The sequence below is a fragment of the Coptis chinensis genome, chromosome 2 (assembly GCF_015680905.1).
Source record: "Coptis chinensis isolate HL-2020 chromosome 2, ASM1568090v1, whole genome shotgun sequence".
Taxonomy (NCBI): Eukaryota; Viridiplantae; Streptophyta; class Magnoliopsida; order Ranunculales; family Ranunculaceae; genus Coptis; species Coptis chinensis.
The window spans coordinates 62,226,033-62,249,397 of record NC_141457.1 but is presented as its reverse complement, the minus strand read 5'-3'; the positions used below and the strand labels follow the sequence as shown (position 1 = coordinate 62,249,397).

The 23,365-nt window shown below is 37.4% G+C and overlaps 1 protein-coding gene across 1 annotated transcript; it reads left to right on the top strand.

Moving 5' to 3' along the window:
- Positions 1-8,645: 8,645 nt before the first annotated feature.
- On the top strand, positions 8,646-23,089 carry PRL1 (pleiotropic regulatory locus 1). Its single transcript, XM_086589454.1, has 17 exons — positions 8,646-8,870; positions 8,941-8,965; positions 9,056-9,164; positions 10,319-10,400; positions 10,504-10,566; positions 13,343-13,427; positions 16,181-16,273; positions 16,843-16,906; positions 16,998-17,083; positions 17,184-17,285; positions 17,411-17,494; positions 20,998-21,058; positions 21,140-21,206; positions 21,301-21,378; positions 21,622-21,686; positions 22,485-22,562; positions 22,654-23,089. The coding sequence occupies exons 1-17, from the start codon at positions 8,737-8,739 to the stop codon at positions 22,824-22,826; spliced, it is 1,449 nt and encodes a 482-aa protein (XP_086445580.1). The 5' UTR covers positions 8,646-8,736; the 3' UTR covers positions 22,827-23,089.
- The last annotated feature ends 276 nt before the right edge of the window (positions 23,090-23,365 follow it).

Genomic DNA, 23,365 nt, shown 5'->3' with positions numbered 1-23,365 from the left:
TAGTGAAAAAAAGGCAAGGTGTCACTTTGTTTTAATGTGGTGGATAAAAATGAATTAATGTGGTTTGATGATTCACGTAGGAGGAAATGAGATTTCTCTCAAATGGAGAAGAAATTAGACAAGGGTGGGGGACACTCCATTTACTCCCTTGACTTATTTTCCTTACATGACATTATTTTAGTTCCTTAGTGAAAAAAAATCATAAGTTAGTTTTTAGTTTTTATTAGAAAGCTTGTAATAGTTTTAATGGAGGAAACACTTGTTTTTTTCTAGAAAACAAATAGAAGTGAGTTGGATTGTTTATCTTCTTCCTTTTTCTCTCTTTCTTTGTTTCTCTAGTTTAAATTCCTTGTCTCAAGGATCATGAGCTAACTTCCCTTTTGGGGAGTTAATCCAACTCATGTGAGGGAAAAACAATTGTTGTTGGTTTGGTAGGTTTTTAGGAAGAACAACTAACTCTACATCCTATCCCAAAATGATAGTTGGTGTAGAGTCTAGTTAGGAATCAAAGCAATGAGCTTAGAGATAAGTCATTGCTTAGTTCCACTTGCTAGCATGTATGAGTTCTTAAGTGAGCCATACATGCTAGGGATCAAGTTTTCTTCCATTAGGGGCTTGTCTATGAGTCTAGGAAGAATAAATAAACTTTTCAAATCAACAACTAAATGTTAGTATCACATGAGGAATATTAGCTCTCCACTTTTCTTTCTTTAGTAAATTGTCTTTTGTATTAAGTGCATGATTCAAACTTTAATGTTTTTCTTAATGTTGTATAGGAAAGAAAACCTAACATTAGTATTATAACCTTACTCTTTAGTTCCCTTTATTGTAACAACCAATTTGTAGTTGTCCTAGACTTTAGGTTGGTTCGAATCCTTATTCAAACTCTACGAAATCGAAGATCGTGAGTAAGGACCTTGAGTTGCTTTTGCATCAATTTAGAGAGTTCAAACCTCTAAGTAGTAGTAAAGAAGCATATATCAAGCACAACACCTTCTTTCGTCTTCAAACCAACTACACAAAAGACACATAAAAATCAAAGTTTGACACAACCCCATTTCTTAAACAATGAAAATAAAGTATGTTACCTTGATTGCGCTCCATCCATTAATTAGTAAAATATAAGAAATCTTTTAATCTTTTTTCAATATTTTGAATGTTAGTAATCTATTAAGGTTAGTAATAATAAATAGGTGGATTAAACAAAATCGAAGTAGAAGAAGATGGGTGTAAAACCTAGAGAGGAGTGGAAGTAGCGGTGGGGAAAAAAAAAATAGACTCTTGCTATTTAGAATAAGAAGAAGACGTAGGATTTAATACCTATAAAATTAGATCGAACCCAAAGCTGGATAAATAAGAAATTCACGCTAATTGCTTGCTGCTTCGTTATTGATAAATGAGAACTGAGGGGTGGGGGAGATCGGGAGAGAGAACGAATGGTTCTTCACAATTATGACTCCCAATTAAACTAAGAGGTGGAGGGAGAGAGAACCCAAGAGGCTTTCACCATTAAGTCCCAATTAATTTTTTAATTTCCGAAAGGTCGGGGGAGAGAGAACGAAGGTTTCTTCAGTTTTCCCGATTAATATGGACACGAAGGGTTTCCACATTTAATAATTTTATTTATTGCCCTAATCTCATGTGGAGGCAATTGTGACCCTTGATTTATACCCTCAAATTGAATCCCAGTCGCGAGTTAGGAAACTGAGCTGTTTTGTGAAGTTGATGTGGCTAAAAAAGGTTTAATAAAATTCGTCCATAATGAGTTCGATTGCAACATCATCCAACAAAGTTAAATCTCTATCAAAAGTACTTTGAGGCAAAAATAACTTTGATTAATTGCTAATACAATTCTCCATTTAGAAGATTCTTATCGTTTATTATGTTGCGTTCATTATGTTGAGTTTAACACACCTCGAAGTATGTAGCTAGGACAAAAGATGAATGTCGATACTTCATAACTGTAAAGGAGCGTTTTAGTATTCCTTCACATACAAGATTATGAGGAGAAAGGGGATTAATTATTAGACAGATCGAGTTCGTTCAAAGAGCAAACTGCCTACGTATCTATCTCTCAATTCTAGGGGGAGAGAAGAATCAGGTCTGACGTAGTTCATGTAGGTGGTATTTATAGCCATAGGGCGTGAAGGTTTGCGAGACATGTGTACTGACATGCACAGATGTGTGGTTGAGATCAAGAATGAGTGTTAGGTTGGTTTTGGTAGGAATTCTGTGATGATGGGGAGTTGTTGTAGTGGTTCGTACATTATGGTGATTGGTAGTACAGGTATGGCCCTGGTAATGATTACATCTGGATAAGGGATGGTGTCATCAGGTGAAGCATTTTGCTTGAAGTCGTATGTTCAACCTACGTTACTCTGGAGCGAGCTGAAGGAGACCACCTACATGAGGCGAGCTGCTTATGAAGCGAGCTCGGAGGACGAGGACATGAGGTCGGTAGGATATTTCTATTTATGTTGAACACGTGTATAATATACATTGGTTGTGTATATTAGTCCCTCACACAACCCCCTCTCATTAGGTCGTTCCAATTCTTTGGGGGCGACCTGATGAGAGTAATTGCACACGTAGGAAGCACGTGGAGTAGGAATGGAAGATGTAGCTCGAGGGAGCCTTGGAGCTCGATTGAGTCGACTTCTTTAGTGAGCGTTCTACATTGAGTTGACCTTAGAAGCATAAGTCCTCGACTAGTGACAAGTTATGGGCTATGTAGCTTTTGAGCTCGAGTGAGCGATGTGGCCCCTGGAAGCCTGGTGCTCTTAGAGAGCGTTCTGCACTGAATTGATCCTAGAAGTGTAGGTCATCAATTAGCGAGAAATGGTGGGCTATGTAGCCTCTGAGCTCGAGTGAGCGTGTCAGCTTCAGAAAATGTGTTGCTCGCAGAGAGCGTTCTTGCTGAGATGATCCTAGAGGTGTAGGTCATCAACTAGCAAGAACTGGAAAGGCTATGGAGTCTGATAGCTCGAGAGAGCGTGTCAGCTTCGGAAAGCGTGTTGCTCACGGAGAGCATTCTTGTTAAGTTGATCCTAGAGGTGTAGGGTATCAACTAGCAAGAACTGGAGAGGCTATGAAGCCTGGTAGCTTGAGAGAGTATGTCAGCTTCGGAAAGCGTGTTGCTCGCGGAGAGCGTTCTTGTTGAGTTGATCCTAGAGGTGTGGGGTATCAACTAGCAAGAACTGGAGAGGCTATGGAGCTTGGTAGCTTGAGAGAGCGTGTTAGCTTCGGAAAGCGTGTTACTCATAGAGAGTGTTTTTGCTGAGTTGATCCTAGAGGTGTAGGATATCAACTAGCAAGAACTAGAGAGGCTATGGAGCCTGGTAGCTTGAGAGTGTTCTGCTCACGGAGAGCGTACTAGCTTAAGAAAGCGTGTGGTTCACTGAGAGAGTTCTCACTGAGTTGATCCTAGAGTTATAGGTCCTCAACTAGTGAGAATTGGAGAGGCTAAGGAGCCTATGAGCTCAAGAGAGTGTTCTGTTCACATAGAGCGTGTTAGCTTATGAAAGCATATTGCTCACTGAGAGCGTTCTCACTGAGTTGATCCTAGAGTTATAGGTCCTCTACTAGTGAGAATTTGAGAGGCTAAGGAGCCTATGAGCTTAAGAGAGCGTGTTACTCAAGTGGGCGTCAGGACCCAAGTGAGTCTGCCTGCGCTACTGAGTTGGCGGCTCTATAGAGTGTCTTGATTTGGAGATCGCAGTTGATAGCTAGCCTGGACAATAGGAGCTGAGGCGACCTCTGGGGTCTTGATAACAGGAGCGGAGGCGACCTCTGGGGTCTTGACAACAGGAGCGGAGGCGACCTCTAGAGTCTTGTCAACAGGAGCGGAGGCGACCTCTAGAGTCTTGTCAACAGGAGCGGAGGTGACCTCTGGGGTCTTGATAACAGGAGCTAAGGCGACCTTCGGGGTCTTGACAATAGGAGAGAAGTGGTGACGCTATGTAGCGTTTGAGCTCGAGTGAGCGTTATACTCAGCTGGGTGTCGTGACCCGAGTGAGTTTGTGGGCATCCTGATTTGGAGATAGTCGTCAATAGCTAGCCCCAATTTATTTTTGAAGTTTTAATTGCCTTGTAAAAATGTGAGTCAGTTCGGAGATTGGCCTGTAATAAATCGAGTGGATTGAACATTCCCCTGTGGTTGTAGCCAGCCTCCAGTTCGGAGATTGTTATGGTAGACTAGCCCCTAATCCGGAGATGGCTGTGGCTAGCCCGCACTTAGGAGCTTGATTGACCGGTTCTAGATTTGCGCTTATCGTTATAGCTAGCCCCAGCTCTGAGTGTAATCGACCTGCAGTAAGTCAAGTTGTAGATATAGAAATTAGTAGTAGAATGCAAGGTTGATATTTTAGTCGAACCCGTGCCCATTGGGCGTAGAGGTCTTGCAAGGTGGCACTCAAAAATGTCAAATATCAAATGCCAGACGGCAATATGAGTCATTGAAAATGTAAGCAATTATATGATCGAGTCAGTTTAGAATGAATCTGTCGGCAGATGGTTGTAGCCAATCCCAGTTAGAAATTATTGCAGCTTAGAGAACATAGTGAGAAATTCTTGGTTTGCTACAGCTCTACAAGCAAGAGCAATACACTCTCTGTCCAGGAGACCAACTAAGTATCCCTTCATGCCTTTAACGTGTTCCAAAACAACTGGAAGCTGCTCCTAACTCTGCCTATTTATGCGAGTTTGTGCAGATAGGAGACTCATATCTGGTGTTGATGTCCACCACATTCGACCTTTTTCACTGATACATCAACGTTGTGAGCATATTGACCTCTTATAAACAGGTTAACATTTATACAAAAGAGATCCTAATAAAAGAGGCAGGGGAGTCCTCAAAATTAACAATATTTTTGGTTGCCAGACGTTATAGTCTCAAGCACCCTGATATGTGAAATAAGTAGGTTGAAATGATCATATAAATGTCACAGGTAAGGCGAGATGCAAATCACATTGTGATGCGCAAAGATCATGCTAATAATTATATGTCTGATGCAAAGGTTGAGATCAAATATCAAAGGATTTCAAGATCAGTGATGCAAGATGTAAAGCCAGATGCAAGATGTAATTAGTGATGCAAGATATAGGATGCGATCAAAGCAAGATGCAAGATGTTGATATCAAAGATCAAAGATTCCAAGATCAGTGATTCCATCTTGAAACAACAAGATTTCAAGATCAAAGAAAACTAAGATGTTGATCAGAGATAGCTAGAAGATCAAAATGAAGATCTTGAGTAAGAAGCTAGGTCGCTAAAATCTTTTGGCGGGGCCAGCTCGATCATAAATATGTAGTGATAATAGAATAACTTATCTTTCATGTACCGATTCCATGAACGAGTGTTTCTTTGATTGACTGATCATATTTGATTTCTTCAGCACGACAATTTGCACCCTTCCTGGGCCTGGAAATAGAACCTGAATTGAAAGTGGCGACTTCTTTGCTCGATTCAGTGTGGCCGGCCTTTTAATTTTGGTAGCTTGTCGCTTTTTTGAAGCTGGGGGCTCATCGGAGATGGCTGCCACCTCTTGTTGTTCTGTTAGGCCTTGACGCTTCATGCTTTCTTATAACTTAATGTATTTGTCTACTCAAGCGTATAACTCGAATAACATCTCGGGGCGTTCCTTCATCAGCGATATGGAGAGTGCTGTGTTGCGCACGCGACAGGCGTTGGAGAATGCCAAGGTGGCTAATGACTATTTGAGACCAGTTTCCATGCATAGTAGTTTGGCTTTGAACCAACCTAGAAATTCATGAATGGTTTCATCGTCGCCTAGTGAGAGCTGGAATAGCGAATCCAGGTCAGCTTTTTTACGCCTGTTGTGGACGTGCTGACTAGCAAACAAGTCGGTGAGCTGCTCGAAGGTCTTTATCGAGTATGGCTCGAGTGAAAAGAACCAATTGAGCGCGCCATCTTTGAGACTGGCTGGAAACAAACAACAATGAAGATAATCAAACTCTGGTGCACTATAGAGTGCAAGGCTTTGAATATAGAGAGCCACGTGTTGACTAGAACACGTGCTGCCATCATACATTGGAAAACGTGGTTGAATGAAATCTGGAGGAGAAGCTTTGCTAAGTACCTCAGCGGTGAACGGGGACTCACGGTATGTCTTCAACATCTTTTCAACGATCTGGGAAGCGTATTTCTTGACTGCACTTTGGTCGATCCTTTGTGACAGTTCGTTAATATGTTGATTAACCTCATTGATGACGTCCTCTGCTAAGGTACCAGGTGGATTCTATGTGTCTACGTGCGCGCGTAATGTGACATTCTCCTGCCTGAGCAGGGTGATTTACTCATTCATCGTTCCTAACTGACCTGCCAAACTCTGGATTTGAGCTTCGAGGCTTGCCATGCTTCATGGGCTTGAGTATTTTTCTTTTTGGTTTTAGGATTTGTGAAGTGGTTTCTCAAGAAATCGAGACCACAGACGGCGCCAATATAAAGGATCGTTTTAGTATTCCTTCACATACAAGATTAGGAGGAGAAAGGGGAATAATTATTGGACAGACCGAGTTCGTTCAAAGAGCGAACTGCCTTTGTATCTATCTCTCGATTCTGGGGGGAGAGAAGAATCAGGTCTGTCGTAGTTCATGTAGGTGGTATTTATAGCCATGGGGCGTGAAGGTTTGCGAGACACGTGTACTGACATGCACAGATGTGTGGTTGAGATCAAGGATGAGTGTTAGGTTGGTTTTGGTAGGAATTCTGTGATGATGGGGTGTGGTTGTAGTGGTTCGTACATTACGGTGATTAGTAGTATAGGTATGGCCATGGTAATGATTACATCTGGATAAGGGATGGTGTCATCAGGTGAATCGTTCTGCTTGAAGTCGTCTGTTCGACCTGCATTACTCTGGAGCAAGCTGAAGGAGACCACCTACATGAGGCGAGCTGCTTATGAAGCGAGCTCGGAGGACGAGGACATGAGGTTGGTAGGATATTTCTGTTTATGCTGGACACGTGTATAATATATATTGGTTGTGTATATTAGTCCCTCACAATAGCTTTCGTAGCTCAATCGACTCAAATATTCATCAAAATTTATGAAATATTTCATATAAAACTCATCTAATAAACAAATAAAAAAACTCCTATACTTCCCATTAGACTGGTATGAGGTAGTAATAGTTTATAATTTTGTATTGTATACGGATATTGATTTTGTCGAATGAAATGGAAGACCTATCAAACCCAAAACCAAATTGATTTGACTTTAGAGATGGATGAAACGAAAAACTTATCATGTTTGTTACAATTCCATTCTGCCATAACTAACACCGGTGAGCAAAGTAAACTTTTGTATGTGAAAAGAAGCGATAATTAAGAAAAACCCGAACCGATGGTTATGGATTTGGGGCTTGTATGGATTTACGCGGTAACGTTCCACAGTCTATCTTGTTCACCATATTTAAGCAAATTTTGGGTTTAATCTCCCTGGTTGATACATACCCGGCATAAAAACCCCCTCATTACGTACTAACCCATAAAAACCCCATATTTTTTCTAAAATACATAAACTAACTAAAATACCCCCCACACATAAAACCCTATATCTCAAATTTATCTTCTCTATTTCTTCTTGCGGCATCCTCTCTTCTTGTAAACCCTAGGTATCCTGCAAAACCAAATTAACATAGAAGATAAGATGACAAAACAAACGAAATTATTCCTTTCTCACTTTCTCTCATTATTTCATTTTTTTGAAATACGAAATTATTATTTTCTTTATCTCAATCAATTTCTCTTGAAATTTGTTGTTCTCCAACCAAACAATTAGATTTGAGAAACAATATCACTATTTGGAAATTTTGTTTCTTCCACTCAAAACCGGATCTGAGAATTGTGTACTTTTTCAATTCAAAGATGAAATCTCCTTGAATATTTTGAATATGAAAGTCAAATTTTTTTCAATTCAAAAATGAAATCTTTTTGGGCTGTTGTTCATTTCAAATAATTTTGCATAAGTTATGATCGACCTGTTTTCTCTATAAAAATTTAATTTTTCATAGGTCAAATTACTGTGTAAATTTAAATTTACACAGATCAAGTTACTATGTAAATATCAGTTTTCATAGCTCTAGTGACTATGTAAATATAGTTTAACATATATATGACTATGTAAAAATACATTTACATATATTTTGTCAGGTGTCGGAAAATTTTCAATTCAAAAAATTACTATGTAAATTTAAGTTTTTATAGCTCTAATGACTATATAAATATAGTTTTACATATATATGACTATGCAAAAATACATTTACATATATTATGTCAGGTGTCGGGAGAAATTTTCAATCCCAAAAGTTACTATATAAATTTAAGTTTTTATCGCTCAAATGACTATGCAAATATAGTTTTACATGTAAAATACATGTAAAAATACATTTACATATAGTCGGGAAATTTTCAATCCCAAAATGGTAAAAAAAGAAATAAAATAAAATGGGAAATAAAAACAGACTATATTTTATCTCTTTTTTGGAAAACAGGAATGTTATTTAACAAGACCTAAATAATATGGAGGTTATGTGATATGGGTGGATGGAGCGAGTTTATACTCAACCAAGGGGCCGAGTCTCATTTCTTGCATATTTAAGTCGGGTTTGGGTATTTTATTCGGGCCCGAGTTGGTCCAATATTAGACGTAGAAAAATATTTGGTAAACAAAGTAACAACGACGAGAGAGCGAGAGAGATAGAGAGAAAGATAGGGTGATGCCAGGAGCAGCAATGGAATCAGCAGCGGTAGAACCACAGTCATTGAAAAAACTTAGTTTCAAATCCCTAAAAAGAGCTCTAGATATCTTCTCTCCCACTCATGGCCAACCCACTCCTCCCGATCCCCAAAGGTAAGTTCATTTGAAATAATTAAACAAACCCTAATAATAAATCTATAATTTCTTTGTTTTTTCTTTGCAGTAAAAAGATGCGGACTAGTTACAAGGTCAGTCATGTTACATTATAACTTATTATATATATATATATATATTAGAATACCTGCATTTTAAATTTTTTATTTTTTTATTTTTTAAAGATGCATACGGAGTATGGTGCAATAAAGAAGTCGTTGAGTCAAGGTGGAACTAATAGTTCAGCTCCACAAGATCAAAACCCTGTTCCTTCTGGTGTATTGGCTCTACCAGGTATTTTTAATATTTTATTTACTTTGTTTTTGCACTGTAAGTATGTGTATTTGGGATTGGCCTTTCAGTGGTTGAGTGTTTTAGGCTGAAAATAATGGAGGGGGAAAGAAACAAAGGGCTGATAGGGTGAGATGGAGAGATTGCTTATACAGTTACACCGATTCTGTGGCCGTAAACATTCAGTGAGAATGGATATAATTCCAATGCAAGGGGAACCTATGAGAAGATGAGGGAGTAAGGCATGGAAGACATTATTTGAAGGCTTGGGGGAGCGGATTGTGGGGTAGTAGAGTACATAGTACCAGAAGCGTTGTTGGGGAGGGGGAGGATACTGTGGGTAGGATTGGTAGTTTGACTTATGCAAGGAGGAGGAAGATGGGGCTGAATAACAATTAAAGAGGACAACAGAGGATTTGGTGTCCTTTCCTTGGTACTTGCCTTGTGGTGATACCTTGCTTTCTTTTTGTACTTTTTCTTTCACATTCTGTTTAGTTTGTTAATGTTTATTTTTTAGTTTTCATATCTTTAATTGTTAATGTTGTGGGTTAGTAGATATGGTATGATTATATCAGTGTATTTGGGCTTTTGGGTTAATGGTCCTTGGATATTAGCTCTTACTGGCTACCATCCATGGACTTCATGTAAGTTCGGTGATTAAATCAATATATTATCTTTATTTAAAGGTTGAGAGGACTTAAACTAGAGGAACTCAATATATTAGCTGGTGACAATGACTTTATACTTGGAGATATATATCTATGATACCCGAGTAGCTCGCCTTGGCTGTCATACTTGTGTTAACGCGACATGACAGCGGTACTGGTCTTTAATTAGGGAAAAATGAGAGGTAGAAGAAGAATATCATCGGGTTAGTCTTGACACCTCATAGATGTGTGTGTGTGGGTGTTTTCATTCTCTCTCTCTCTCTCCCTCCCCCCCCCTCCTTTTTGTGACGATTCTGTTATTAGACTGGCTTGTAACTAGGTATGAAACATGTCCATGTCTATAGTTAATTAGTTATTCTATCTTCATTTTAGAAAATCAGGATTATGCCATTGTTATCTTATCATTGAAGCTGACCTAAATGTTTTGTCTGACATTGCAATCTGTATATGAATTTACATTTTATGATTTATTAATATTGTTCTTTGCAGGCACCGAAAGCTCTCAGAATCAGGATAAAGGAGGGGCTCATAATGCTTTAGTTGTTGGCACTTCTGTGCAACCAAATAGACTGTACGTTTGCTTCTCGGTCAATTAGTTTGTGTTTCCTTTTTCATTTAGCTGTTAGTTTGTGCTGAGAACAGTGACTATGTTACTTACAAGTCTTATCTTACAGAAATGACGCAGGTCTTCCTCTTAAGAGTACCATGGTTATTCCTGCCCCTGCAACATCTGAAAGGTGCTTCTTTTTCCTCTTACTTTCTATTGTTCATTTTGTCATTATCATGCATAGGCTGCGTGCGTTCTGTTCATATAGCCAGGTTTCTTTTCTAGGTTAGCAATAATCTCCAGCCTAAATGCATCTAGTATGAAATTAACACAGTGATGCTGTTATTATTATGATTGTCTGAAGTATACTTTCCGCAACACAGAAGAACCCAAAAATGTGATGCGGTTGAATACTCCAATAGTCTCTAAGTACAATTATATGCCGTTGATTTAGCTTGTGTCTAGTTACTATCCCTTATTCCATTGAAATATGATAAAGAAAGTTAGCCAACTTTTAACAATACAGGTACTTGTCATTGCTACTACCTGTGTCATCCTTATGGGGACATTTTACGGGAACTTACAAAATAAAATTTTATTTTGAATATCCCAATTACAAAAAAAGAAATTAAATCTGTTGCTAGAATTTAATTCTTATAATTTTGCTTTTCTAGTTTGTGTGTTCTTTATTTTAGTATGGTTCTTGTGCCTCAGGTGGTAGGGTGCTCTGTAGATAAGTTGAAACTTTTTCAATTTTATAATACAGCAAATAGAAAAATCATTCCCATGCAAGATTTTGATATTCGACGAATGCCAGGCAGACCTTTAACATCTGAGATACGACTCTTCAGTTGAGAGGACTGAATCTCCTATTATCTTTCATCAGCACAAAGATTCACATATTTGGGTCCATGATATCAATGGGCGGCTGGGCGCCTAATTGTTTGATTGCAGTCAGTGTTGTAGGAACCGTAAAAAACCGCGGTTTAACTCGCGATTCAACTCGAACCATAAGGAAATCGAGATAACTCGTTAGAAAAACCGGATATTCACAAAACCGTACAGAATCAGAAGCGGTTTGAGTAGAAACCGTAAATTGAGGTTTAGAACTAGAATCTTACGTTTTTTTTTTTCGAGAATCAGAATCTTACTGTTTGTTGTTTGTAATGTGTGTGTGAGAGAGAGAGAGAGAGAGAGAGAGAGAGAGAGAGAGAGAGAGAGAGAGAGCTACTTTCAAGTCTGTTTACTTTCATTGCATGTGTTCCCAGGTTGTCTTGAATTCCAGTGTTTGGAGGTTGTGTTGAGCCGCCACAAATGTGAAAAACCAGATCTAGGGTTTCTGGTTAAAGAAGAAGACCAAGTTTTAACTTGTGACGCATGTGTCTATTGACTACTTTAGGGTTAGTCAAGAAACATAGTTTACTGGGCTTCTTCGAAATGGGCCCTGTATTTAAACATACATATTGTGAATGGGTTTTATTTTCATGATACTATTGGCTACTTTAGGGCCATTCATGAAACATATTTTATTGGGCTTTTTCCCAATGGGCCCTTTATTGAACATACATGTTGTGAATGGGTTTTATTAAACATGAGCCAATCTTATTACAACAAGTTGTCCACGACAATATGTAGGCCTTCAAAGTTACTATAAATTAATTAATTAATTAATTACTATATATATTAATTAATTATAAATCTTATGATTTACGAGTCAATACGATTTGCAATTCACTGAAAATGTAGTTGAATTTAAATTGGATTTGGAAGTCATTCTATGTTATTTACTACAGAAAACTTGGAAATCATTGAAAAATTCACATAAACTTCATACTTGTATAGGTTTTTAATCATACATATATTTTTTGAAGTCGAAAATACTTCGTTAAAAAATCTTACGATTTACGATACGGTTTAAGATTTAATCTGACTCTTAACCTCTACGGTTTAAGATACGATTTACGATTCTACAACATTGATTGCAGTATACTTCATTATTACTACCATTATCATCTTAGCCTCCCAGTGCCCCTTCCCCCAGTATCCTTTAAAGTTTTGATGGGAAGCTAATGTTCCTTCCAGGTCCCCTCCGTTACCCTCCCTTCTGCTTGGTGCTTAATGCATTATGGATGTTCAGCATTTTAACCTTTATGAAATGAACACAACATTGTAGATTTCATTCTTTTGCGCCATGACTCTTGGATTTTGGGGAATCTGTTCATCACATCTTAGTCTATTGTGATTAGACCTATATATTTGTGCCTTGTGGTGATTTCCTAGATTCAACATCTCTAGCTTTGGTGTGCAATGTCAGCGCAGGATCATTTATCTGTTTGGCTTCTCCCTTTGGGCTCTTATTCATGCTAAATGGTGGTGTGGAACATTGTATTGTTCACAATAAATGTGGAATTTTGTTAGGACGAATTGCAGACCCTTTGAGTGTCAGGCAAAAGACACTCCTTGCGTGTTTTATGTTTTTTAAATGTGTTGACATTTCTAGTTTTGGGCTAAGAAGTGCCGGATTTTGGAGAGCAGTCCCTTTGAGCTGTTATGTACTTTAGAGATTTTGTTTTATATAGTGAGTGATGATTTGTTTATGTGCTTCTTTTTGCTTTTGATCGATAATGCATGTCTTTTCTTTAGTGCTCCTTTTGTAAGTTGCCTTGGCTAACATAGGAAACTCTCTTCTATCTTCTTAGTCTAGTGGCTAGTGTACAAACCTTAATTGTGCATTGTTATGGTGCAAATATTGTTTGGGGTTATACCTCTGTTATACTTAACTTCATCCATATGATTTAATCAACAATATTGTGATTGTCGAGGGATTTCTGTAGGTTTTTAGGCGTTAGTAGGATTATCCAGTGTTCATTTTTATTTCATAAATCTTGCTTTTGCTGTAAAATCATGTCAGTGCACTTTCATACTGTAATCACATTATAAGGTTTTCTTTTTTCCTTTTCTTCTAGGAATACCTCAACTTCTGCTCTCATGGAAAGGATTCCAAGCAAATGGCCACGTCCCGTGTGGCATGCTCCATGGAAGAATTATAGGGTATATTTCTAACTTGCTTGTATGATCATGCACGTAATAAGAATACTTGATATTTTTCAACTGTTTTATGATTATTATCACGACATGTATTTGGTGAAGATATTTTCTTTATTTATCTCTATTTCCCCGTTCTATGTACACCTGGTGACAATCTATTACATGAAGTATTTGCACTTCTTATTCCTATTTTCTTTGATATTTAAACTTAAAGCTGGATCTTAACTTAATGTGTGGTTAGTTGGCGTCAGGTTCTGATATCTGTTATGTAAGAAGGTTCTGATATCTGTTATGTAAGAAAAAAGTTTTTGATAATTCATAATTGTGTTCTTGTATGGATCTCGGGAAGTTAAAAGTCCTCATCTTCTGTTAGCAAGTAACTAAGGAAAGCAGACAGCTAAGACCATGTCACGGTACATCAAGTTTCCAATACAATGGCTACGATTTAAATCTTGGAAATTCCGTCTAAAGAATTGATATCCCCTGGCCCAACCAAACAAATCCTCTTTGACATCAATAATAATCCTTTGAAATTCCCTCTCTTCATGCTCAAGTATCATTCTATTCCTTTACTGCCATAGGTCCAATTGATTGCTTTATGATCCGCTAGCCACCTGGCTTTAGAAGACAATAAATTGAGTGCTGCTCATCGTCTTAAACATATGCGGTAGCCGGTATGGTGCCTCTATAGTTTCCATCTGTTTCTAGATCTATGTGATTAAACCTAAGTCCTAATTCAACATGCCCAAGAAGCACTGAAGTAAGCAATTGTCTCCTTTCAATTTCTTTGTTAGCATGCAGCAACCATTTCCAAGATGATATCATATAGGTGGCCTTTGGGAACTACAGTTGGAAGTGGACTTGGGATTGGAATTGTTGAGAATTGGACTCGGAATTTCAATTCATGTGGATGTTCTGATTGTCACTTTGAATTGTTTTATATCGTTTTTTTTTTTGGAGTAAACAAAGTTGTAACCTTGGCAATAGAATAAAGCCAAAACTGTTTATTATTATAAAGCCGATGGTGCTCAGTGGCCTAACTGGTCTAGCCTTTAGGAGGTCTGGCCCAAGGTTTTGGGTTTGATTCCCACCTTTGTCAGGAAAAAAGGAGACTTAAGGGGTTAGGGAATGAAGTTCTATGTTCTATCTGTCCAATTATTAATAAATACATAAATAAATTTCTAAATGAACGGTGGACCTTTACTGGACGCTATTGTTTGGTTAATTGGGAAAGAATGAAACTTGATTGAGCAAGTGCTTGTCCCGCATTTCAATTTTGAGATTTTATGTGTAGGATACACTTGCATGTTGAGAGTATCTTTTATGTTTCTGGGAGCTTGGGAGGGGGTCAAATATCTCCACAGCTACATTGACCATTGAACTTTGTAATTACAACTATCAATTATACTGAATTTCATTGATTTTAAAAGAAAAAAAAAAAAAAAAAACTTGGTTGCATGATCAGCTTATTAGACATCATCTTCCTTCTTCATCCAAACACAAAAATGAAAGACCAGATCTGATTTTATTAGGCCTGAAATTTTATCCGTCTTCTACAAGAGGAAACATTTATCTTGATTTTCTATGGAGAGAATGGGAATAAAGTTTGGGTTTTATTTGGAAAACCCTGAGAAGGACAAAACTGATGGTTTTAGACTTTTAGTCCTTCAAGGCTCCAAATTGCCAGGAAATGGGTCAGATTTCGGCGGAGAGGATTGCCTTTGCATGCACCATACTTTACTGGGCGTTTAGTTATTTTTTATTTTTGTATCATGCCATTCCAAAGTCCAACACATTTTTTTTGGAAATAAAATGCAATCAGTTGTTTACAATTGGAATGTCTTAGGAACATTTCGTTGAGAACGTGGCCTGGTGGCACCCAAACAGGCATCAGACCTGGTAACCGCCCTGTTTACATTCCAAGGGGATGGGATTCCATCGTTTAAATGCATATTAGGATGACATTCTCACTGCTCATAAGAGATATTGATGATAAAAAATATAATGAGACCGTGGGGAGTTGTGCAAGGAGGACTGCCACTAAAGCATATGTCCATGTTAACTAGAGTATCATATCGTAGAGTACCTCATTGTTTAGTTTGGATTTTGGGATATAGGTTGAAAGGATGGATAAAAATGCATGACAGTTGCCTTGTTTTTGGGTTTGGAGCCCAGTTCAGTGGATCTCTTCCCAATGTCTGTAGTTGCTCTTGTGCGCTCAAAACAAGACAAGATTCTATCCCATTTTTGTTCATGTTGTTTGTGAAGTGCCAAGTACACTTATTTCATGACAATGATATCATCAAGTTGCTTGTGTACCATGGTCTTTTGAGTTGCTTGTTTTATTCATGAAGATATCTAAGAGGTTTGGTGGGTTGTTTTTGATCTAGGATCAAAATTGTGCTTCCTTTGTTTCTGATGAGTTTGCATATGAATGAAAGCTTGACAACTCATTTTATGTTGTGCACCATGGGTCTGATAATTTGTTTGTTATCAAACATTCAATTTTCGTATTTTAGTCTAATATTATTGTTATTGTTATCATAATTGTTATGGCTATTATTACTATTGTTACTGTTAGTACTATTCTTAATTTCTTATTAATATTATTTTTATTGTTTTTAATAGTTTATCGTTTGTTGTTGTTTTGCTGATTCATTCGATTGATCTGTTTTATCTCTCTCCTTTTCCCCCCTTTATTTACTTTTCTAGCCATTGCCTGGGTCCTGTTCTTAATTTGCTCGTTTTAATTGTAGGTCATTAGTGGCCATTTGGGATGGGTGAGATCGATTGCTTTTGATCCTAGCAATACATGGTTTTGTACCGGCTCTGCTGATCGCACGATAAAGGTCTTTCACTATGGGCCTTATTTCTGTTGAGAAATGCTAAAACCTCATGTCTAGTGCATCTTATTTTGTAGCTACAGATATATAGGGTTCCTTCTCTTCATTTAAATTCTAGTTGTTCATTTGAGCTTTCTTTCAAGTGCTAGTATCCACTTCAGTATTCTTAAAATCAATCAAGTTTGAAATGATTGCATTTACTAGTGGAGATATAGAATGACAGATTCAAGTATTGTAAAGTTAAACATATACAAGAAATCACATTTTGTCATATTTAGTAGAAAATTTAATCATCCTTAAGAAAGTAATAAAAATACTGCTACAATACGCAACAGCCCACAAGAAACACATGTTCATCGGGATCAACATATATGGATGATTTTGGTGAATATGATCTCTACAGTTTGGTGATCATGTCACAAAGATCAGCTCATATTGACATTTAAGATATATTGGTTTGTCTTTGTTTGCCCCAGAGAGATGGTTTGTCAAATACTCAAATGATGTTGAATCTTTGTTATATGCAAATTCTTGAAGAAGCTTCTAAACATTTTTATTTGATTTTGGCTGACCAGATATGGGATGTAGGAACTGGAAGACTGAAGCTAACATTAACAGGGCATATTGAACAGATACGTGGTTAGTTCCTTTGTAGTTAATGCTGTCACATTCATTGGCAGTATAGAAATAACAAGTTCTTGTAAACTTAGCATCTGTGTTCCATTTCTAGGCCTTGCTGTTAGCACCCAACACACCTACATGTTCTCTGCTGGAGACGACAAACAAGTTAAATGTTGGGACTTGGAACAAAACAAGGTAATTATCACACTATAAAGTGCTATCTGCAAGCTTTAGTTCAAAATGCATAATGCTGATTATTGTTGCTTAGAATCTTTATTTGTTTGTTTTCATGTAGGTTATTCGATCATATCATGGGCATCTAAGTGGTGTTTACTGCTTAGCTCTTCATCCTACGCTCAATGTTTTACTTACAGGTGGACGCGATTCTGTCTGTCGGGTATAGAACATAAAAATGGCTTGACTCAATTTTATTTCCAAAGCAACATTACGGCATTTATAAGCTACTAAGCATAAGCTATTAAAAGCTAATTTTTATGTTTCTCTCCAACGTGCAATTTTCAGGTCTGGGATATTCGTAGCAAAATGCAAATTTTTGCTCTTTCTGGACATGACAATACAGTTTGCTCTGTTTTTACACGACCTACGGTATGCATATCTTTTTCTAATCAGAAATATCAGAAAATGACATGATTAGAGTAGATTACCATACACTTATGGTCCACTTGTATGCGGACTTCCTCACTGGTGTCTTTTTCTTCTGGTCACGCAGTGATGTATTTGCACCATGTTTGCTATGCAGCAATTCTCTGGTTTCTTATCCTTTTGTTGGTTGCTCTGTGCCTTCTTACAATCTTACTTTCAGATGGAATTCTAAATTCTGGTTCTGCGTACATCATAATTGATTTTTTAGCTGAAGCTTATATTTATTGTGACCTTTGAGGAAGTGAAAGTGAATTAGTTTAGATTCATTCTTCTTAGAACTATGTATCACCCCTTCTCTTATCCCCTCTGTACATCTCCACTGTTGCGAGAGAGAGAGAGAGAGAGAGAGAGAGAGATGTTACGGTACTATTCATCCGGTTACTGTTCACTGCGATTTATTTCGTTGAAAAAAAAAAAAAAATATTGTTATTATGGTGAATCACAAAGGAATCACAAAGCAACTCGAAATCGTCCTCCATCTATTAATACTTGCATGTCTCGTTTAGAAGAAAACATGAAAAACATAACACAGATGTTCTAGAACTTGATCGAAGCAAAGTTTCCAGTCCAAAGAGAGGTGTAACAACCACTTCCACCACCACAGAATAATGGTTCGGTGGCTAGTACTGATGATGCATCTCAGGTTGACGGTTTAATCCCTCTTTTGACGGCTACAAATCCAGAAAACGATAGAGAGAATAGAGTTGGTAGAAAAGATAACACCAATAGGGATCCTCCCCTCAATGGGGAACGTGAGGGTGTACCCCTCAATGATGGCACCGCTCGGCTACCGGCAGGTGTTGAAGCTCTCCTATTGGGTGCTCTACCAATCTTTGATAAGTATGAAGATGAGTCTAGTTTTGTTGAGTATGTTGATCCGGTTTGGGAGGGTTTTGGTATTATTATATTTTTTATTGCCAAGCCTGTTTTAAATGATATCAGTAACTCTTTGATGCTGGCGGGGTTCGAGCCCAAAGGTTTTACCAATACAAAACTCTTTAGTTCTATGCATCTAAAGTTACAATTGGAGGTATGCATATTTTCTGTTTTGGGATGTGGTAGTATTCCCATAGAGCAGAGAAATCATGTTGGTGGCTTTACATCTTTCTTCATTGCTTTGCATATGGTGATTTTGCAAACTTGCAGACATTATGGTACATTCTTCTTCTTGTGAGTAATTATCTGGGCAAAATTTGAGGTCGAATTCGTTTGAACAGTGGGAGAGTGATGGGCATCAGCTACAGTGAATTTCATCAGTCAATTGCGTATACAAACTCGAGACGAGTTCTTTTCAAATTGGGGAGAATGATGTAGAACATGAGTTCATTTCTTTCAAAGTTCGGTGGTCAAGCCCATGGGCCGTGAGCCCACTAGTTTAGCTGCCGCTTTATGTTATTAGTATAAATAAGGGCTTATGGTTAGGATTTCAGGGAGTTGTTTTAGTTGTGTTTATGTGTGTTATGAATTATTGAGTGATTATCAATAAATGTGAGACTTTTAAGGTTTTATATAGTGTAGATTTAATAAACTGAAGCTTCTGCCAGTTTAATCTACATCAGAAACGAAGTTACAAGTAGCAAGGCTTTTGAGAGTCAACCCAAGAGTTCTCTACCGCTCACAGAGTACACGCTCCTACCCAAACGTCAAATCCTTAAAATGTAGAATTCTCATATGATAGCAGCGTGGCCTACACACAATTTTATTTTGTAAACATTGTTACCAAAAGTGGATAAATCTTTGCTAAAAGGATACCTTTTTTATTCCGTTAATTTGATATTGTTGAAGACCTTCAAGCTAGGACATTAGAGATTATTTTATGCATGGTCTAATGATGTAGTGGAGGCATATTGTTGAAGACCTTCAAGCTATGACATTAGAGATTATTTTATGCATGGTCTAATGATGTAGTGGAGGCGAAAATCACAAGTTTTTTTATGCTTCATCACCATTGTTATGAGGAATTGGGAATGGTGAATTTAGAAACGAAGTTATTGTCGTGGTTATGGGAGAATGTTTGGATTGGCAAGAGACCTCTATTCAGGGCTTTCCTCAGATTATATGCCCTATACGATCATATGAATCACCCAATATTCTTCTTCATGCGGGAAGAGAATGGAATAATTTCTTGGGATCTCGGTATTCATTCCGCTCTCTTTGACAGGGACATAGGGAAGTTGGCCGCCCTCATAAAACTACTGGACTCTATTCCTCCAGTGAGACTGGATAGTGATAAACGACTTTGGCTTTGTGACAAGAAAGGGAGATTCTCTGCTAAATCCTTTTAATTTTGGCTTTGGTCTGTCATTTCCCCTCCTTGTCCAAGACCAATTCCATTTTTCCCTGCCATAATCATTTGGGTTTCCAAAGTCCCTTCCATTTTTATCTTTCCGTTCAGTGTGTTTCTTTAGACCGCATCTTTACTTCAGATAGCCTTAGGAGGAGACGTGTCTAGGGGATCCTTATCAACTTTGATGGTGAGTCCGTGAACCATGTCCTTGTGTGCTGTCCTTTCTCTTGAAATATCTGGAGTGTTTTTATTTTTTTGTTAGGTGTTCAATGGGTGTGCCCGGTTAGGGTAATATAGTTACTTGCCTCTTGGAACTTGATAGTTCAGTCGCACAATGGTGGACACATTTGGAGCATGATACTGATTGTGGCTATGTGGGGAGTGTGTTTGGAAAGGAATAGAAGACACTTCGACGGTGAGGTGAAGACTATGGAGAGGTCATAATGTCCATAAAAAGCCTCTTAGATGGGAGTCTTTTATGTTTTGAGAGGATGTTCTTGTTTTGTATCTGTGTCCTTTGTGTTCTTTGGTGGTTTTTTTTTCTCTTTCTAGTTTTAGATCCTTGTACTAGTAGGACATCTCATCCTACTTCCTTTTGATTGGTTTTATATTAATAATAAACTTTATTTACCAATCACAACAACAAAAAAATGTTGTTGATTTGTTTCTAATAAAGTGCCAAGTTATTCTACTTATCTGCATGTCCTCAAAGCTCGTCTTCAGTAATGCTAGATATAATTTCTCACTTCGTCAGTCCAGAATATCATCTTTGTCATCTATAGTTTGTCTTGATCAACTTGCAAGCCATTGGTAGTAAAGAGATATTCTAGGAAGAGACCTCTAGAAGCTAACGACGCGGTCGGACATCAAATCTTTGTCTTACACTACTGGATACCACATAATTTTGCAACTGCTCATGAAATAGTAATTAAGAAGAAAATTTATATTTATTGATGTTAGCCCCCACTAGATTTTAAGGTTCTCAGTTTTTCTTCCACTTGACAAGATCTAGAACTTAGGAAACTGGTTGACTAACTTTTGTATTCTAAAGATCCGGTATCTTGTTGGTTGCAATTTGCTATGTGATATACATATATTTTCAATGTGCATGCTTCCTCTTTTGTACAATCCAAACAATGACAGAAGTTTCTTTTTTCAGGATCCACAGGTTGTAACGGGTTCCCATGACTCAACCATTAAGTTCTGGGACCTTAGATACGGTAACTATCTACTCTTTGAGGCTGAATCTTCTTCCCTATATTGTTTTTTTGTGTTTCTCAATCAATTATACTTTGGTTTAGGGAAAACAATGGGGACTCTGACTCACCATAAGAAATCTGTTCGGGCACTGACGCAGCATCCTAAAGAGTATTTACCTTACCATGTTTATTGTCCTTCCATGGATATGTAACAATTCTTTATTGTTGTGTGAAGATTGACAGTATGACATTTCTATTTCTAGGAATTGCTTTGCATCTGCATCAGCTGACAACATAAAGAAGTTCAACCTCCCGAAAGGAGAGTTCTTGCATAACATGCTGTAAGTGTCTAAAATCGTCAGCCTCTTAGTATTACGTTTACATAGAAATGTCAGATGTGCATTCTGTATTGAAGGTGTGAAATTCCATAGATGTTTGCTGTTTTCTGGATCAAATGAAGAGTTAGACCAAACTTATGCTCATACACTTCTGATTCATGAATGAAGATGGGTTTAGCTCTATTGTATTATTATGTCCAAATGTTCTTATGATACATTCTAACAACCTGGTCTTTTCTTGGTCAGCTCTCAACAAAAAACAATCATTAACGCAATGGCTGTCAATGAAGATGGTGTAATGGCTACAGCAGGTACATCACTAGTTTCAGTGTCAATCAATCATAAATATACTAGTTAATAACTGTTATCATGTTATGAAATGGTTCAACTTAATTTGCAATCTCAATTATCTTGGTCTATTTTGCATGTCAAGATGGTTTCATCAGTACCACACTAGAAAGTTCTGTGCTTAAAATTTTTCCACCACATAATCAGAGCTAGCTGACCAATCAATGATAAAACAAATTCTCTATTTATAACCTTCAGTGAAAATGATAGATAAGGAACCGGGAATGCATTTATCTATTACTAAGATGTTTTTTCTTTTGGGTAAACCAATACTGTTTTTTTTGGGTAGATATAGTGATATGCTTTTTACATTATACAGGTTTTGATACCCTTTTTCGCATATTTATAATTTTCAAAACTTATACCTACTTGACAAACCTTTTGGAATTAAACGAACATATGGCCAATTTGCGAGTGTTGTTAAGATTTTGTCTTTGTTGAAGGTTAAATTTTTCCACCACATAATCAGAGCTAGCTGACCAATCAATGATAAAACAATTTCTGTATTTATAACCTTCAGTTAAAATGATAGATAAGGAACCGGGAATGCATTGATCTATTACTAAGATGTTTTTTCTTTTGGGTAAACCAATACTGTTTTTTTTGGTAGATATAGTGATATGCTTTTTACATTATACAGGTTTTGATACCCTTTTTCGTATATTTATAATTTTCAAAACTTATACCTACTTGACAAACCTTTTGGAATTAAACGAACATATGGCCAATTTGCGAGTGTTAAGATTTTGTCTTTGTTGAAGGTGACAATGGAAGCATGTGGTTTTGGGACTGGAAGAGTGGCCATAATTTTCAGCAAACGCAAACTATAGTGCAACCTGGTATGCCTTGCAAGCTTATGTAGATGTTTCTTTGAACAATTTTCACTGTACATGGTGAATGTGAGCACTGATGGATTTTGTTTGTCATCAGGATCATTGGATAGTGAAGCTGGCATTTATGCTCTCTCATACGACATAACCGGTTCTCGGCTGGTCACGTGTGAGGCCGATAAGACCATTAAAATGTGGAAAGAAGATGAGAATGCCACTCCAGAAACACATCCTCTCAACTATAGGCCACCGAAAGAGCTGCGGAGATTCTGAACGTGTTTTACAAAACTTTAAGCAGTTCGGATCTTATCTGTGTATCGATAACTCCTGTTGTAAGCAAGCTTCCATTTGCCTAATTGAGTTTTGATCGGTGAGAACTCCTTCGAAATTACTTTTTGGGGTTGTTCATATGGTTATATTAGTAGCAATTCCAAATTACATGTAAATTTTCCATTTTCAATTCTATATTAAGTTATAAACTGTAATATTACTTTCATTAGTTTCTTATTATCCCAATTCACATAATGTTATCCTCTTGTGAAATGACTTCGTTTGATTTGTTGCCAATAACTTACCAAGTGGAAGACTCTTTCAAACAGTCTTTTTACTAGTTCTTCACAAATGAGCTGAACTGCTATAGAGTTTACAGAGTTTTGACTTGGTAACAAGTATAGTTCTGACAAATAAGTTTGTGAACTGTTAAACATTATGTGAATTCAGAATTTTATCTATCTATATATTCATTTTTGTCTGGTTAAAAAGAAAAAATTCAAAATTTTAAATTGAACCTTAGTCCAAAAATTTGGACAGAT

Bases quoted from the DNA above. Each gene is read 5' to 3' on its own strand.
- PRL1 (XM_086589454.1), top strand. From the start codon at position 8,737: ATGCCAGGAGCAGCAATGGAATCAGCAGCGGTAGAACCACAGTCATTG. The intron at 13,428-16,180 runs GTATATTTCTAA...TTTTAATTGTAG, and splicing joins CTCCATGGAAGAATTATAGG to GTCATTAGTGGCCATTTGGG. The intron at 21,379-21,621 runs GTAAGTGTCTAA...TTTCTTGGTCAG, and splicing joins GAGTTCTTGCATAACATGCT to CTCTCAACAAAAAACAATCA.